This window comes from Micromys minutus, assembly GCF_963924665.1.
Source record: "Micromys minutus genome assembly, chromosome: 15".
Taxonomy (NCBI): domain Eukaryota; kingdom Metazoa; phylum Chordata; class Mammalia; order Rodentia; family Muridae; genus Micromys; species Micromys minutus.
Window position 1 is genome coordinate 7578698 of NC_137984.1, and position 18451 is coordinate 7597148.

At 44.1% G+C, this 18451-nt stretch overlaps 1 protein-coding gene across 1 annotated transcript in view; it reads right to left on the reverse strand.

Annotated features, from left to right (window-relative positions):
• TPD52L1 (TPD52 like 1) overlaps positions 1 to 17195 on the reverse strand; it is an 87686-nt gene extending 70491 nt beyond the window's left edge. The window contains exon 1 of the mRNA XM_080929588.1: positions 17133 to 17195. Within this exon, the coding sequence (XP_080785714.1) occupies positions 17133 to 17151 (19 nt within the window). The 5' untranslated portion in view covers positions 17152 to 17195. The remainder of the gene's footprint in view (positions 1 to 17132) is intronic.
• Positions 17196 to 18451: the final 1256 nt, after the last annotated feature.

An 18451-nucleotide genomic window follows, 5' to 3' on the forward strand; every position in this document is an offset into this window, starting at 1 on the left:
CTGGTGGTCATCTCTAAGGGGCTCCCCAGTGTTTGTTTAATGGAGGTTGTAAAAATAGCTCTTTGTTAGTAAAGTATAGAGCAGCACTCCAGTGACTGCTTTTGAGCTCTTAGACTCTGAGCCCGCAACAACTCAAGTGAATTTACTAACATCACAATGGGAAAGAGGAGGCGACCCAGAGTTTCCCAGAGATCATCTCCATGTCCCCAGTTTCTCTTTGCAGTCTTGAGGAAGCCTGTCCTTTCTCTTCTGTTTCTTTTTCAACCACAAAGGCAGATTTTCCTCTCCCCACTCCCTATATTTACCTCTTAACTTTTGCATAGCTCCCTCGATGATTTTTTTTTAATGAATAGAAGAGCAATTTCTATCCTGGCTTGTATGCTGAATTATCCTGCTACCCCAACTCCCAACCTAACACTGCCTTCAGGATTTCACTACCAGGAACATGTAATAATACTAGAGTACTAAAATTTTCTTTCCTTTTTCCTTTCTTCTCTTTTTTTTTCCTTTATGAAGTACTGAAGATTGAACCCAGAGCCATCTAGATCCTAGGCAAATTATCTGATATGCCAACTGTATTTTGATTTGACTTCCAGACAGCATCCTTCCAAGTTGCCCAACCTGACTTTGAACTGTAGCCCAACCTCCTGCCTCATCTGCCTCCCTGAGCCTACAAGCAGCTGGATGGCAAGCCTTACACCGCTAGACACTTCCTGAAAGGTTCCTTTTCTAGGATGTTTAATTTGTTCTTACATTATTTATTTACTTTGTGTATGTGTGCACGCAGGCATATGTTATACATGCCTCTTTTTCTGTGGTGTTTAATTTTTTTATTAATTGGTTGTTGTTATTTAGTGTGTGTGTGTGTGTGTGTGTGTGTGTGTGTGTGTGTGTGTGTGTGTGTGTGTTGTATGTGCCTGTGGAGGTCAGAGAACAAGTCTTAACAGTTTTCTCTCCTTCTACCACTTGGTTTCCAGGGATCAAAATCTAAAGTGCCATTACCAACTGAGCCATTACCAACTGAGCCATTACCAACTGAGCCATTACCAACTGAGCCATTACCAACTGAGCCATTACCAGCTGAGCCATTACCAACTGAGCCATTACCAACTGAGCCATCTTAACAGCCCTCACAACTCTTACTATTATTCTATCACTTTAATAACATTTCTTATCTTTAATTTCAGGAGCTCTTTGTATCAAAAGTTACATTAACTTTTAAACAATTTATAAAAGTCTCATATTAGTTGAAGGATCAGTACCCTGTTCCCACCTGCCTTGATTATCTGTGGTTATGTCCTTTAAGGGCCATCCACTCATTTTTCATTTCATCCTTTTATTGTTTTTAGAAGTACTTAAGAAGTGCATTCCATGAAACAGTCATGGTTCTAGCTAAACTGAGGAAATATCAATAAAGAAAAACTGCCAGATTATCTACACTTAGTGAGCCCATTTCCACATAAGAGGAAAGGGAAGCACATAGAATGTAAAATACTAACAAATAATGAAAGAAAAAGCCAGAGCAAAGTCCTTATAATGTACATGCTACACAAACACACACATATAAAACATACATATTGTGCAAACATACATATTAAAAGGTTTGCGTTGCCATTATTAGATCTGAAGTATCTGACATCGCCAGAGCTGCCTTCCAATTTGTCGTTAGATGTTCTCAGAACACTCAGAGGCCTCGCATGCTGCTAAGCAACGGGTACCAGGATGCTTGATGTCCTGCCATGCAGAGCAGGTACCTCTCTCTGTAGGCAGCACACTGATTGGGTGATGCTGAGTCAGGAGAGGGTAGAGCTGCCAAGGAAAGCATTTCTGGCTGTTCCACTCCACCTTTATTAGCCTTTTATAAGACAAGCAATAGAATGTGAGCAAAACAGCCAACCTGCCCATTCTTGCATAAAATGTATCTAGATGGTGACTATTGATTTGTATGTTCACTGTATGACTTTAGCATCTTAGAAAACAAAAGACCCAAACTAGTGACTATGTTAAAAAAAACATATGATCTTGTTAGCAAATTTCAATGGGCTTAGTAAGGAAAATTAATGTTCTAGAAAAAGAAATCTTGAATATAGGCCTAATGTCCTAACTCTGTTTGCGTTTGTGTTTATTTCTGCCTTCAATCTATTCATCTTTCCTTTAACTCAGAAGGTTATTTTTAACACTGGGGTAGGTAGTGTATGAAAATACAAGGGATTTTTCTGATGCAAGAATATTATTTAAAACAGGAGCTTAGTACATAACTTGTACCACAAAAATGGAGGAGGTGAAGCTGGAGAGATGGCTCAGAGGTTAAGAACACTGGCTGCTCTTCCAAAGGTCCTGAGTTCAATTCCCAGCAACCACATGGCAGTTCACAATTGTCTAATGCCATCTTCTGGTATGCAGATATTCATACAAAGCACACACACACACACACTCACGTGCATACACACACACACAAATCTTTTTTCTTACATGGAGGACATCATCAGGGACGGCTTTTGGTTCATTCATATTTACCTCACACCTACTTTAGGATCCAGCACAGAAGCTGTTCAATAAACACTTCGTGGGGAATTAATAAAAGATCATCTTCCTCCTTCATTGCTGAGACAAGGTCCAGTCTCTTAGGTCCTTATGCTCCGTCCTCACAGAGCCCACTAGGAAGCTGCCATGTTCACTGTTTGTAGATAAGCAAACTGAGACGTGTAAGTTAAAACATACCGAGGAATAGGCTGAACTGGAGGGAAACTCAAATCTACAGCAATGCCTGTGCTCCTTGCCCTCAAGAGTCCCTTGAAGTGAAAGAACCTTTATTTTGCTCTCTTCTGTTTCCTGCTTCCTGACTCCCTCACAAGACGGCAGTCATGTGAGACAATGCAGTCATCCATTAAATACCAGCACCCATGATAAAGTTCTACAGATCACATTAGATAGGGAAAATACCTCATGTGTTTGAAATTTTCCATATAGGAAAGAGGAACAGTACCACTCCCACCCCAACCACCCCCAGAAACCGATGTATGCACATATACCTCTAAAACACAGCTTGTGGTTGAAGGAATTGAGCTGACCTTTTAAGCCTGGGCTAGATGGGACCTTGAAGGGTTTTTCAACCAAACCTTTTCAGATTCTCGGTATGTGATCGGTGGTCAAACAAAGGGTCTAAGAAGTCAGTATTGGAGTGACAGTGACGGAGTGACGACACAACTCAGGACAAAGCCCGACATTGGCTCCCAGCCCTCCTCCCCACATCCTGCTACGTCATTGTTCATCAATCATTACAGTCATTATATAAATGTAGCAGGACAATAAGAAACGACTACTCCGGAGAAAATTTAGACTCATGTTTGGAAAGATAACAAGGGCTTTGGTAAGCCAGTCCTTCTGGACCATACACCTGAGTCAAAGGCAAAGTTGGCCCAGATTGGGGCTAGATTGGGACTTCTGGCCACGGAAACAGTAAGATGCCAAACAAGTTAAATATTACAAGGTAAGCAAAATTTTCTCTGGTTTGACTTCAGCCTGAGGTCGCTGATGCCACCTTGAAAAGAAAGGGGTCAGAAGTGATTAAGTGGGGTGCTTGGGATGATGCTCATTGGATAGAAGAAACTTAGAGGTCAGGGTTTACCGATTTTTCTGGAGTGAGAAGCAGTCTGGAGTCTGGTACTTGTCCAGTGATCATCCACATGACAGTTTTTTTTATCCTCCACAAAGGTGCTTTTCCTTTCTGGTTTGCAGGCTAACAGGAGGTTAGCTTCACCCAAGTGTTAAAACAGCAACAAGGACAAAGCCACCATGGAGGCAGAATGACAAGGTTTTCAGATACCCCTTAGACGACAATGAAGAATCAAAGCATTCAGTCAAAGTGGTCTGCAGGTTTCTACATCAACAATCAAAGCCACAGTTACCACAACCCTCTTGTCTGTCGGATGGGTTATCTCTGGTAAAGCAAGGAGAAGCTAGTAGTGTAGTTTTCAGCTGGAAGACCCACTAAACCAGTGACGTTTAAATTCACTAAAGCCAAGTGAAGCAAGAGGACTTTGGGGTTTGGCATGTCATCTTTTATGTTGATGGGATATGTTTTTTTTTAATTTTTGCTTTGTGCTTTGTTTCCCTAGGACAGGAAAGAGAGACAGACAGACTGACAGAGAAGCAGAGACGGAGAGACAGGGAAACAGATGCAGACAGAGACAGAAGCGTTGTTAGGAAAAGCTCTGATTGTGCTCTGGAAGATGATCTCACATCTGAGTTGATGCTGGGGTCTTCCAAGGGCATTTTATGGTACAAGTGGTTTCCCTTGCTAACATTCCCCTTCTTTGTCACTTGCAACCATCTGAAATCTCACTAGTTTTAACCTGAATCCTAAGGGATCCATTTTCATAGCCTGGTGCAGAAAGAGCACACATCAGGCAGGTATCCGGTTAGGGCTGGAGTTTGTGCGCCTTCTCGTCCCTTGGCAGTGGTCCTTACCATTCTAAAAAGGATTGCACATAGTCTCTCGTCTTTAAAGGAAGAGGTAACCTGAGGAACTGGGCACTTTGTCCCTTGAATTCCTCCTGTGAGTGTGTTCTCACATTCAAACATACACACACAGGGCACCCAGGCCTGTTCACCATCACGAGGCTGTCCCAGAGAAATGAAGTGTTGCATGCAATACGACTTCCGGCAGATGAACACTTGACTCACAAGAACAGCAAACTGAGTTTTTTTTTTTTTTTTTAATGGGAGGAGGTCAGAGAATGGAATGCAATTTCTTTTCATTTCCTTAAGTATTGTGTTTAAATTATTTCTCCCACATTTATTTTTCCATTCGTGCAACTAGCTGATGCAGAGCAAAGACAGCAGTAAGAACCAGCTGGTCTTAGCAGAGCTTTTAGGAACCAGCTAACTTTCAAGTGAAAACCATGGCTTTGTCTGTTCTACAAATGCTGCCTGCATCCCGGTGAGAGGCTAAGCTGTGTTTCAGGAGCTAGAGCTTAGACATCAAATTGAATTATCTTGGCCTTTCAGAACTTACCTGTGGGAGGTGAGGGAAGGAAAAAAAATGAACAAAATAAATTTAAAACACAGGGCGCATTAAATGCAGGGCAGGGCAACTGTGAAGTGCAGGGAGGAATTACTGAGTGTGCTTGTGTATAGGGGAATTACTGAGTGTGCTTGTGTATAGGGGAATTACTGAGTGTGCTTGTGTATAGGGGAATTACTGAGTGTGCTTGTGTATAGGGGGAATTACTGAATGTGCTTGTGTATAGGGGGAATTACTGAGTGTGCTTGTGTATAGGGGGAATTACTGAGTGAGCTTGTGTATAGGAGGAATTACTGAGTGTGCTTGTGTATAGGGGGAATTACTGAGTGTGCTTGTGTATAGAGGGAATTACTGAGTGTGCTTGTGTATAGGGGGAATTACTGAGTGTGCTTGTGTATAGGGGGAATTACTGAGTGTGCTTGTGTATAGGGGGAATTACTGAGTGTGCTCGTGTATAGGGGGAAGTACTGAGTGTGCTTGTGTATAGGGGAAATTACTGAGTGTGCCTGTGTATAGGGAGGAAGCAATGTGGGACCAAGAAGTGCCAGGAAACAACTGTCAATCATGCTTACAAGATGCAAGCCTGGATCTCAAGGGAATTTCCCAATCTGCCCTCTCTTTCCTACACCACATCACTGACTGCTATCTCTGCTCACAGCAACATGTATTCCTATTTTCTCCATTTCTCTAGCTCAGAAATTGGGGAACAGCTTAGGCGAGCTCTCTGTTCAGGGTCTCTCGGACAATGACTGGCAGGGTTGGCATGATCACCTAACAGCTCAACGTGGGAAGACTATATCCCAGGCTCCCGTGGGCTGTTAGCAGATTCATTTTCCCACAGCTACTTGAGGGCCCAGGTTCTGATTTAGTCGGCCCAAGGTAGGGCCTTCACAACTGCATTTCTAACAAGTTTCTTGGTGAAGTCCATTATACGGGTCAAGAGAACATACTTCGAAAACTAATTCCTGGATTATATGTTCAGTGTACTCATTCTAGGACCCCATATTAGCCAGCTCTTTGTCTCTCAACCCTATGAACGGGCCCTCCAGCAGCGAGCTCTGCCTATAGGAAGCACGTGTGAACCTGGCCACGCAGCAAAGCTGTTTAACTAGGAAACTGGATTCTTAGAAACCCAGAGCAAGATCTAGAAGAGAGAACAGAAACTCAAGGTCAACAAATAAAGTTCTCGATTTAAACAAAGGCTCATCCAGAAACACATGGATGTGAAGCTAACAAAAAAAAAAAAAAAAAAAAAAGACCCAGATGCTGGGTCTGCAGGTCATGCTGAGAGGATCAAAGAAGGGGAGAAACCCACTGAGGAGGAAAGCTGAGCAAGGGTGTTGCAGGAAAGAGGGAGATAAAAGCTCAACAGTTCAGAAAAGGAGCAAAGAGCAATCTGATGGTTTGTGTTGAGATTCCAAGAGCAAAGAAACTACCTGTTAAGGAGTCCTGAGAGATCAGGAGAGGAATCCTGGACTGGCCCAGGGTGGGGTAATCAGCCGCAGGAGGGACAGATGCTCACGTCTAAGCCTACTTTGAAAACAGTTTACACACTGGAAGGCTACATGCTGCACGTGAGTTAGACACTCCTGCAGACACAGCAACTGGACATCTGAAGCTGAGGAGCAAGGTCCAGGGTGGACAAATATACTCTGGAGTGGGCTGCATTTGGACTGAATCCAGAGATGTACTTCTTGAAGTGATCAGTGAGAGAATAAGTGTAGGCAAAAGCAAGCAAACAAACAAAAACCACAAGCCAAGGCTTGAGTCTCTGGGTAGGCAAGAAGAGAACAGAAAGTTCATGATGGAAAGAGAAGGGATGATGGAGGGGACTCAAAAATACTGAAAATCAAAGGACGGAAATGTTGATAATAGGTAGATATGATAGGGCGGAGGTATAATACGTGGATTGTGTGTTGAAGGAGAAAGAAAGAAGAAAAAGGAAAGAGTACTGTCTTAGTTAGGGTTTCAGTGCTGTGAACAGACTTTATGACCATGATAAGGACACATTTAATTGAGCTGGCTTACGGTTCAGAGAGGTTTGGTCCATTATCATCAGGGTGGGAACATGACCATAACCAAGCAGGCACGGTGCAGGAGCTGAGAGTTCTACATCGTCATCAGAAGGCTGCTAGCAGAACACTCCCTTCCAGGCAGGTAGGATGAGGGTCTTGAAGCCCACACCCACAGTGACACACCTCCTCCAACAGCACTGTACCTTCTAATAGTGCCACTCTCGGGGCCGAGCATATGCAAACCATCACAGGTAGTAAGTCTTTATTTCCAAACCAAATAGAAACCAAATTTGTAATCATTACAGGAGAGCATCATGGAAGATTGATTCTGAGGACAGAGCTAGAATGAGTTCTGCTAAGGTAGACACGGTTCAGGATCTGAGAAGACAAGTGATGTTCTGCGGCTTCAGGTTTCATCTGAGGGGAAAGTGGTGTGCTCTGTGCTAGTCCAGAGTCAGCAGAAGGTGGCTCTGAGCTCTGCATCTATCCACGACCAGACCTCTGTGATCCAGCCTCCATTCTCATGTTACAAAGTCCTTGGTTGCTGCATTTGAGGAGATTGAATAGTGAGTATTCTAAACACAGGATGAAGCCAGAGTAATCCTTGATATAATTAATATTCTTGCTCAGATCTCTTAAGGAAGGAAATCATCAACTGTATAAACAATGAATTCAAAATACTGTGACTCTCGCTCCTTCCAACCCTCAAATCTCTTCCAGTTGTTGGAAACAAACTTTTCAGGTAACAAGCACACATTAGAGCTTCCTGGAATCTTTCAACAGTTAAAGAGAAATAACAGGGGGCGGGCACTATCTTTTCCTCCCGGCTTGCCCTGGGAGGTAGGAAAAATTATCTTCCCCTGATGTCATTAGGTAGAACAGACTCCATTTTGGAAACTGGAATGTCGAGAAGTGTACACCATGGTGGTTGTTTGTCTGTCTATCTGCTTGTAGCTCCAACCATTGCTACTCTTGGTTCATTCATGTGTAAAGAAGAAACTAGTAAACAAGCAAAAATCCCCAACACCCAGACTTGAACAGAGTCTGTCTGTAGTGCTCTCTTTCCCTCCCTTCATCTCAAAATCTCCTTTCATTTTAAATGATTCCATTCTGCTTCCTAGATCCTCCCAACAAGGTACCCTTGCTATCAAATCCATAGGGGGGGAAATTCCAACTGAAGGAAGAAAACCCTATGTTGCAATTTCCCAGGAATTGAAGAGGATCCCACATTTTAAATCTATGTCAGAAAAAAAAAAAATGAAGTTTGTCTAGGGTATAAATAACCACCAGCAATTTTGGAGACAGGTCTGACGCTCTCACACATTTTCTGGTTACAGTGAAGTACCAGTTTTGCCGCTTGCAGATAAAGAGGCAGTTTGCTGGTGACTGAGGGTATTGTCGATTTCTGGTTTCATCCTGGAAATTTTACTTCTTATATATCAAAGTATATATACCAGCCACAGCGTGAGAACCTCTGCACAGTGAATTGTTATTGAAGGTACAAGAAACTTTCTTTTAGCTTCAGTTTTGTTCAAAAACATCAGGATGTGTGTTGCCTTCCCCAGTACATGGGTAATGATTCTTAATTGAATGGATATATTTTAAGTAAATTACATTTTATTCTGCAGACATTCAGTGGTACAAGGTGTGGACAGACTACACCATGGTACAGCACGCTTGGAACCGCTACATTCTGCCAACGGTTTTTCTGTGTTCCTGACAGTATCGTGACTCTGGAAGTTTGACGAGTGGCTTCCAAGAATCAGTTTGAGAATTCCAAGCCAGCCATAATAGTGACTATCTGCACTCAGGGAGAGCAGGCCAAGTGTGTGGCTGAGGGAGACACTTCTTCATTTAACACTTTAGACCCGGGTCAAAACACTGCTAGTAGCTTAAGGAGCAAATCCTCTGTTTCTGGTATTGTTTTTTGCAGTTACATTAGGGACTCTCTGCAGGCAGTTATATTGCTAATAGGCACATGCGTGATAGTTAAACCAATAAAACATTTTCACCTGAACAATTACATATTATATTCACAAGGCAAAACAAAATGGTGTGTGTGGGGGGGGGTGTGCTTTTTACAATTAGCCCTTTTAGTCAGTGTCTGAGGGATACAGATCCCATTTTCCAGAAATAAGCACAAATACCCGATAACTTTTAGTTTCGTTTAAAGATTGGGGATCCAGAGATGGCTCAGTGGGTAAATAGTAGAGTCTGTTATTAATGTAATAGACTTGAGTATCTTGGTGAGGTGTTAGCAATCCGTAACCCTATCGACTCCAGGGGCCTGGTGGACAGTCAGTCTAGCCTACATGGTGAGTCCTAGACTTAGTGAGAGCTCCTATCTTTGAAAAGACAGTGGAAAATGATAGAGGAAGACTACACACACTCACACACACAGAGAGGGAGGGAGAGGGAAAGAGAGGGAGAGGGGGAGAGAAAGAGGAGGAAAGAGAATTTAAAAACACTGACATTCTTAGATATGGGCAAAGAAATGGGACATTTAAACTATTTAAACTAACTATTCCTACATCTAGTGATAAAAAATTCTGTACTATTCCTGCAAAGCATGTGTTGGGAGATTCAACAGAATTCTTCATTATGTACCATAGGGCAATGAGCTGCTAGCCACAGCCATATTGAGAAGAATGTTCTCAGAAGTCTCGGGGAAACCTCATTCCCTTCATATTCTATGACCTAGACCCTGCCCGGATACAGAGCAGTGCAGTTACCTTCTGCCCTTCAAACTCTCTGAGTGTGCAGACTATAAAGTGAGTTCACTACTGCAGATTGGTACGTCCACTGCCATGCCCAGCAGTGTGAGAGGATGGTTCCGGAAGTAACTAAAACCTCGGGTACGGAGTCAGGATGATTTCAAACCCAGACTCTAACTTTTCTTTATTTAAACTTTAAAATATTTTCAGAATTTTGTACATGATGACTATGTCTAAACCATTTGTACATATATACTATTTACAAATATATTATATATATAATAAAATAATATATTATATATATTATATATAAAAAATAAAATAATATATATTATACATTATATATAATTTTATTTATTTTTATTATATATTATATATATTTATTGTGTATATATATATATATATCTCCTACTGAGTCCTTGTAGTGTTGCTTTTATCTATTACTGGGAGCTCATCCCTAGAGAACAACTGAATCTCAGTTTCTCAGCCTCCACTGGTTTCCTGTATTTCTTCATCTAGGAGCGGGGCCCTGTAAAGTTCCTCCATCCACACTGGCATAACTCCAACATTTGTAAGTTTCCTGAGATGTTGACAGTGGAGTAACTATCCTGTAATTCTAACTCCTTACCCAAAAAATGAAAACAGTATCTTTGTAAGTTGGGTATGCTTCTTGTTGAGGTTTGGTCTTTTGCTATATATTGTAGTGCTAAATGCAGGTCCCCATAGACCAAGCTGCCACAGAGAGGAGACAGTCTCCCACATAGACTCAAGTGATGCTGTGTGACCTTGGCCCCCAAGTTATTTCTGATTGGTGAATAAAGATGCCTACAGTCTATAGCTTGGCAGAATTGAGAAAGGCTTAGTGTCACAGGCCCTGGTTTAAAGACGATGAAGAATAAAAGAAGAAGGTGGAGAGAGGAGAAAGAGGCCATAGGTTAGGAGTCAAGAAAGCATGGCCAATGGGAGCTGTCCAGTTGAAGTTAAGAGCAGCCCAGATGAGCAAGTGATAACTCGGGGTTATTGATAGGAAAGTAGAGTCTAACAGCATAGGGGGAAGGCATCTGTCCAACATTGGTGCAAATTAAGGCTTATTGTAAATAATAAAAGTTGTGTGTCTCTTATCCAGGAACTGAATAATCAAAGACAGAGTAGACGTCCCAGATTGAGATTAAATATTGTCTACAACTATAGAACACAAAGGTTCATCTTCAGATTTTGGTGTAACAAGTCCAAAATATTATTGTTGGCTTCAGTGTGAACTAGTTTTGAAAATCCCATCGGGGTGGAATTAAGCCATTTTTCTGCTCTATAAACTATTACTCATGGTGATGCATGCTGAAACCTCCCATCTCTATAGCCTTTGGGGTGCGCTTGAGTCCACACTGAGACAGCGCAGGACCCTAGGCAGGCACAGGCTTCAGGTTCGGCAGAACTGGAATTAAGTTTTCCTTTCTCACTCAGTTTTCCTGTCTGCAAGAGGGTTAAAGGTGTTACCTGTTTAAAGGTTAAAGGGTTAACCAGCCTTATGGTGTTACTACACATTTCCATCAGACAATGGCAGGTCTTGGCAGGAGAGGCAACAACAAACGTTTATACAGGGCTCACCGTGTACCGAGCACCATCCAAACATCCCGCATAAGTTAACTCACTGACACTTCATTAGGACCCGAGTACCTTAGTCCCATTATCTTTGGCCCACATGTGAAGAGGCTGAGGCCCAGAGAACCCAGCACCTTACCAGAATCAGTTGAGTTGTAAGGTTAGGGTGGTAGAATTAAATTTTGGACAAGTTTCCTTAATTCCAGGGTTGGAGTCACTACAGATGCCCCAATGCCCACAGGAGCCAAGGGTTCACCATGTTTGTTCTTACTATCACAATCAATACAGATTTTTCTGGAATATTGATTTAACCAAATCAGTATTTCCTGAAATGTTTATTGCTGGCTATAAAGTTTTAAGTAGCAAATCTGCCAAAATGGACTCTCCATTTATAAGTTTCTTGAAGAAATTTGTGAGTCTGTTTGTTCAGACTATTAAGAGACTGAATACATGTTAGGGAGAGCAGTTTCAGATGGGTTCTGACTGTCTAGAGCATCTTTATTGCTATGTTCTGATGAGTTGCATTTTAATTGCAACAAGAATATGCAATATGGCCAAATACATACATGAGATGGTTGAGCAGGTAAAAGTACTTTCTGCCAGGTCTGATGGACTGAATTTGATGCCTAGATTACACATAACAGGAGAACTAATTCCCAGAGATTGTCTTCTGAGAATACTGTAGATTATATACATCCCCAACAGTAAATAAATAAATATGTATTAATTTTTACAAAAATTGACAGTTAAATTCTATTGTTCTAAACTTATGATTTTATTTCCTAAAATGCAATGGAATTTTTGAATAAAAAGTTAATTTCCTCTTAATGTAATCTAATCACATGGGAGCCTGTTGCTATTTATCAGGGAAGGAAGAAATCATTCTGTAATAAAATGGCACAGTTGGTTACAAAGCAAATCCTCACTCTTTGGGGAACTGGACAGTTGACTACTGGATTGAGGTGCTTGCCAGTAAGCCTGGGGACCTGAACTCGGCCCCCATCACATGGTCAAAGGAGCGAACCAACTCCTGACAGTTGTCGTCTGACTGTCCATGCACTCGCACACACATAAAATGAATGAATGGCGTAAAAAGAGTTCGTGTTTCGTAGAGTGAAAACTTCACAACTGCATATATACATTCCACAGATTATCATTTCCGGCCTCGTTTTCTATTCGTATCTTTATTTCCTTTCCTTCATTCTAACTGATATTTACCCGATGTATTTTATCTAGATACCCATATAAACTGCTGTTGTTTAGTCCTTCCGGGTACAAGAGTCATGAACAAAGTATAACATGAGTCAACATAGCACTGTCACTTTCATAGGATGTGCAAACCGGAACAATCCAGTATTTAATATTTCATGTCATTCATGGGCATTTAGCATTCTTCCAGGTAAAGTGTCCAATTGATTTTAAAAAAGGCACAATTGGAGTAGACGGAATAATCCTTAACTCTAAAACCTGCAAATATTGATTAACAATGAAAAAATTATCATTAGACACATGGCTAATTTGATGCTCTTGAGCTGTGCAGTTCAGCCAGATTTAGCCAGGTGAGCCCTTAATACCTGAGCAGATTTTTATAAGAGATGGGCAGAGACTTACCACAGTTAGAACAGGGGACGTGCTGCAGCTGAGACCTCAGAAGCAGACACTGGTATCTCTGCCTGTCCTAGTCGGGGTTTCTATTCCTGCACAAACATCACGACCAAGAAGCAAGTGGGGGGGAAAGGGTTTATTCAGCTTACACTTCCACATTGCTGTTCATCACCAAAGGAAGTCAGGACTGGAACTCAAGCAGGTCAGGAAGCAGGAGCTGAGGCAGAGGCCATGGAGGGATGTCACTTACTGGCTTGCTTCCCCTGGCTTGCTCAGCCTGCTTTCTTATAGAACCCAGGTCTACCAGCCCACGGATGGCACCACCCACAATGGGCTGGGCCCTTGCCCCTTGATCACTAGTTGAGAAAATGCCTTACAGCTGGATCTCATGGAGGCATTTCCTCAACTGAGACTCCTTCCTCTGTGATAACTCCAGATTGTGTCAAGTTGACACAAAACCAGCCAGCACACTGCCACACAACACTCTGAGCACCTGAAGCCAGTAGAGGTAAGACACTGACTCGCAGACAAGCCCTGTCAACTCTGACACTGTCCAGTCTATAGAATTGTGTTGGTTTCAGCTACAAAGTCTGCAGTAATTTGTAAGCCATAGGAAGCTAAACCACTAGTAATTTGATATGCAAGGGTTGCAACAAGGTTTTCCTTTCAGCATTAAAAACAAAACAAACAAAAAACAAAAAAAAAAAACCAAACAAATAAAAACAATGGTAATTAAAAGAACACCCGGAAAAACATACCAATGAGGTTATTCCAATGTAGAGAAATAAAACATCAAGATCCACTTGAAAGGGATCAGGTGCTTTCATTTTTAAATGGCTGCTGCATGTTTCAGGAGCATGCCACACTCCCAACCAAGTTTGCTTACTGCAGGTATTTCTCAACTTAAGTATGAAGTTATGCCCCCATATACACATCATAAGTTGAAAACGCCATAGCATGAGAAGCGTCTGAAGCACTTTGAATATCAAGCATCCATTCCTCACTGTAGCATGTAGCTGCTTCTGACATCACCAAGTGGTGGACTGGAATCTGTAGCTGGCCACCATTTTCTACCATCAGAATACTGTGGCCAGTTAGCGCTCCTCGCTGTGACAAAGCACTTGAGGAAACAGCTTGCTGGATGAACATATTATCCAGGTTTCTCTAACTTTGGTCCATGGCCAGCTTGCTCCATTGCTGTTGGACTGTAAAGGGCAGAATGCTCCAACAGTTAGAGCTTCCATGGGACACAGTTGCTTCCTTCATTGCGAGCAGGAAGTAGAGAAGGATCTCATTCAGTGGGAAAGTCTCAGGGACCCATGTCCTCATCCTGGTCCCACCTCCCACCACTGCCCAGTGCTGTCAGCAAATTACCTAACCAACCATCAACAGATTAACACTTTGATGAAGGCCCACTCCTCGTGACTGAACTACCTCCCAAATGATCTCCATCGCCACAGAGAAAGCGAGCATTCTACACCCAAGACTACAGGGAGATAAGTCATACAAAGCCTTAATAAACGCTGTACCGAATCCCAAGTCTGAGATAAAAATTAAAATTCTGATATAGCACTGAATGCCCATCTCTTTCACACTACTGTAAAGGTGAAACCCCTTCACCAGGAACACGTGATGGCCAACTTCTCTGGGCTAGTGAAAAGCAGCCAACAGATCTGGCCTCCTGTAGGTTTCCCACCCCATGTTGCTCAAGAGCCACTTGTCACAAAATCACCCATTCCTAATTCCGCTGTTCCCATCCTGCCAGACTCCTTAGGGTGTTTTCTTGTTTTGCTGGAAGTAATTTAATATTTTCACAAAGCCGATGAATGTGTTTGGAGAATTTCATTTCCAGGTCTTTCGAAGACTCGTTTCTGCATTTCTGAGCTACTTGGCTAACCCATATCTATAGCCCCGTCATGCAACAAGGGCCTCTAGTCACCAGACGCCGGCCTTCTCCCACACGCATTGGCTTTCCGTAAGATTTAGAGGCAGAAAGAGAGGAGGAGAGAGAGCCAAGTCCAGTTCAGACAACTTTAAAGTAAACCACAGGTAGAAGCTTATACCGTGGACATCACAGGGCTATTTTCGAATCTAAGAGCAAATGCCCAATGGGGGTTCAGTCCAGCTCCGTCCAGCAATGAGGGCAGAGGAGTGTTGTAGGGCAGCTGGAGGTGTTAAGACTTGACTTTTATCTCCCACAGGGTCTGAGTGGGATCGAAGCTCACAATACTAACTTTGCTACTCATTGCCTGTTTAGCCATAAACAAAGAATCTAGTCACTGTCTCCTCTCTGCAAAATGGGCATGGCAGCTCTATCTACCTATGTGGGCACTACCATGGTGTGTGTGTGTGTGTGTGTGTGTGTGTGTTACCCACAGAGACCAGAAGAGGACAGTACCGGCTCTTAAGCACTGAGCTGAATCTCCAGTGCAGATTCTGGTATCTGTATAAGGGTCCTGGTGTCAATTCTCCATCAATACTTATCAACAAGAGCACTCTAGTTTGAAAGTCAGGTCTGAAAGCTCCAGTATTCAGTATCTGCTTCAGTTCAGACACAAAGACATCTGCGGGATGAATCTGATCATCAACCAGTACTGTCCGCTTGCTGAAAGTCAGCAGGAACCTTCCCGGGGCCCATCTGTAAGCTTTTGTTACATCAAGTTTTCTCAAAGAACTCTATCAGTTTAAACAAACCACTCCTCGGCCCCAGATCATTTTCAGTATCCTCATCCTCCACAGACTCCTCCCACTGCCAACCCACGTCTGATCATGTGGCCTACCTCATGAAGAATCTTGTTAGCCCAGAAGCATTTTGGCAGAATCCCTTCCTCCTTCCTGATGCTTCCCCGAGTAACCCTGCATCCACTGACCCCTGCACTGCCCACATAGCCGGACTCGTTCATGCTTTGGGTTTGGGGTGGGGGTGGTGAGCCCAATTCCAGGGTCCGGAACTGTCTTTAGTTACACTCTCCTTTCCTATTAAGATAGTGTGTGTGTGTGTGTGTGTGTGTGTGTGTGTGTGTGTGTAAGCTGCAGCTTCCGGGCAGGACCTTGGCTGATTCGACCAAAGAGGAGTATGGTTCATGTTGTTCAAACTATTGTGGTTCTGGCAGCATACCAGCTGAGTGACTCCAGACCTGCACGCTGCCAAAACTGCCCTCATTTGAGCCGCTTTTGCCCCTACAACGCATAAGGTCGTAAACCTCTTTACTTCATTAAAATGGCATTTCTTTGATGTAACTATTTTAAAGGGCACCACAGAGTTCCTCAGTAGGAAGAAAAGTGGTCCTGATGGTGTCTAATGCAACTCATTCCTTCTGAGTGCTGCTTCCAAAGTGGATTTACGAGCTCTTTCGTCCTCCCTGTCTCCTGCTCCACATAAGACCACCCCCCATCCTTTCTAAGATCTCTTTACCTATTCTTGACCGATCCTAGAGTTCTCTGGACTCCTCCAGTGGACGTTGGGCACAGACAGCAGGTGGTCAGCCCTCAATTAAACCGAGCTCCCAGTGAGCCTGGGGGGTGAGGTGGGGTGGGGTAGGGGGAGCGACTCATCCCTGATCACTGAAAAACCAGGACAGGATAATATCATTCTGGAGGCTGAGGCTGAGGCTGAGGCTGGGGCAGGGGCAGGGGTGGTTGTGAAGCTCTCTTGCTTTTAAAAAGCCAATTCCCCTCCCCTGCAGCCCTTGTATAGCAGGGACACTGAGTTTCCCCAGAACCACCACCTCTCGCGACCCCTGCCCGCCCGAACTTGTGAACGTCAGGACGCGAGCTCCGAGGCCGGGATTCCGAGGTTCCAGTTCCCACTCGCGTCCCCGGGAGAGCCCAGGGCAGGGATCCGGAACCTGCACAACAGGTCCTTTGAGCACCTTCCAGGACGAGGAAGAGTGGCCCACTGACTGCTGGAAGGGATAGTGCAGACACAGGGCACAATCCTTTGGACCCGCTACTCTGTTTTCGGGTCCCCATCCCCTCCCTGTCCCCAGACTCACTGCAAAATCCGAGTTAGGCAAAAGGATGCAAGCCTGGTCCCGAAGGCGCACGTAGGCGCGGAGTTCGGTCCCCGTAGGACGTCCCCGGTCTGTCCGGGGAGTAAAGTTTGGTAAAGGAAGAGGGTCTCTCGGAGCATCTGAATAGCAGACCTTGTGGGGGCGACCGGCGAGCACCCACCTTGTGCCTGTGCCTCCATGGTGGCCGGCGTGGAGCTGAGCGCGGCGGGGAACACGCGGACTCCTCGCAGAGCAGCAGATGGTAGCGGTGCCCGAGCTCGGAAGGCAGCTAGCCCGGCTGCCCGTGCCCGCTCCAGGCGCGTGTGTCACGAGCGTTGCGTGGAGGGGGCGGGGGACTGCGAGCGGCCACCACTGGCCGCTGCTGGTTACCTCCGCCCTTCCAGTCCACCTGGTCCACACGGCGCAGCCGAGAACGCCAGGTCGGGCGCCACCTGCTGGCCGCTCTGCGCACCCAGTGGGAGGCTTCCCCTCCTGCACACAATTGCAAAGCCAGCAAGACCAGAGACAGATGCCTTGGCAGGAGCCTAGGGGTGCAAAGCTGAGCCATTGGTCTTGGTGGAGACAGTAGTATTGGGTACCTGGGCGCCCCAGTACCATATTTATGTCAACTGACCATTACATAACTTTGTTTTATATGCCCATTTAAAGAGCCCTTACTTAATATAATTGGTTCATTTAATATTGAGCATACAGTGCTGGAACTAGGACCAACACATAGTTTATTAAGGTTATGTACTGTGTATTCTTCCTCTTTAAAGTTCATCACACCCTACTGCACTTAGGGTGTGGGACATGGATCCAGCCATAGACGAAAGGCTGAAACGAGGTGTTAGCATGGAGGTAGAGTGTCTTAGTGAGGGTTTTACTGCTGTGAACAGACACCATGACCAAGGCAAGTCTTAGAAAAAACATTTAATTGGGGGATGGCTCACAGATTCAGAGGTTCAGTCCATTATCATCCAGGTAGGAACATGGCAGCATCCAGGCAGGCATGGTGCAGGAGGAGCTGAGAGTTCTACATCTTCATCTGAAGGCTGCTAGGAGAAGACTGGCTTCCAGGCAGCTAGGGTGAGGGCCTTAAAGCCACACCCACAGTGACACACCTGTTCCAAGGAGGTGACACCTCCACATAGTGCCACTCCCTGGGCCAAGCATATTCAAACCCTGGCATATGGGTTGCAATATTTTGAGACTTTTGTTTACTCCAAATGACGGAAGAAAGCTGAGTTTGGTTTTACAGGCAAATCCGAGTGAAAAGGGACACAGAGCCTGAGACATGCTAATGGGACATGTGCCTTGTCATATTTTCACCTCATCCAAGTTGCTCTCAAGGTTACAGGCTGAAAATATGAAGGGGTGTCCTTCCCCTGGAGAGAATGCTAGGGGTTTGGTGGCATGTATACAAGCAAGTCGGTGGGTTTTGGTTGGTTGGTTGGTTGGTTGGTTGGTTGGTTGGTTGGTTTGTCTGCTTTTCTCAGT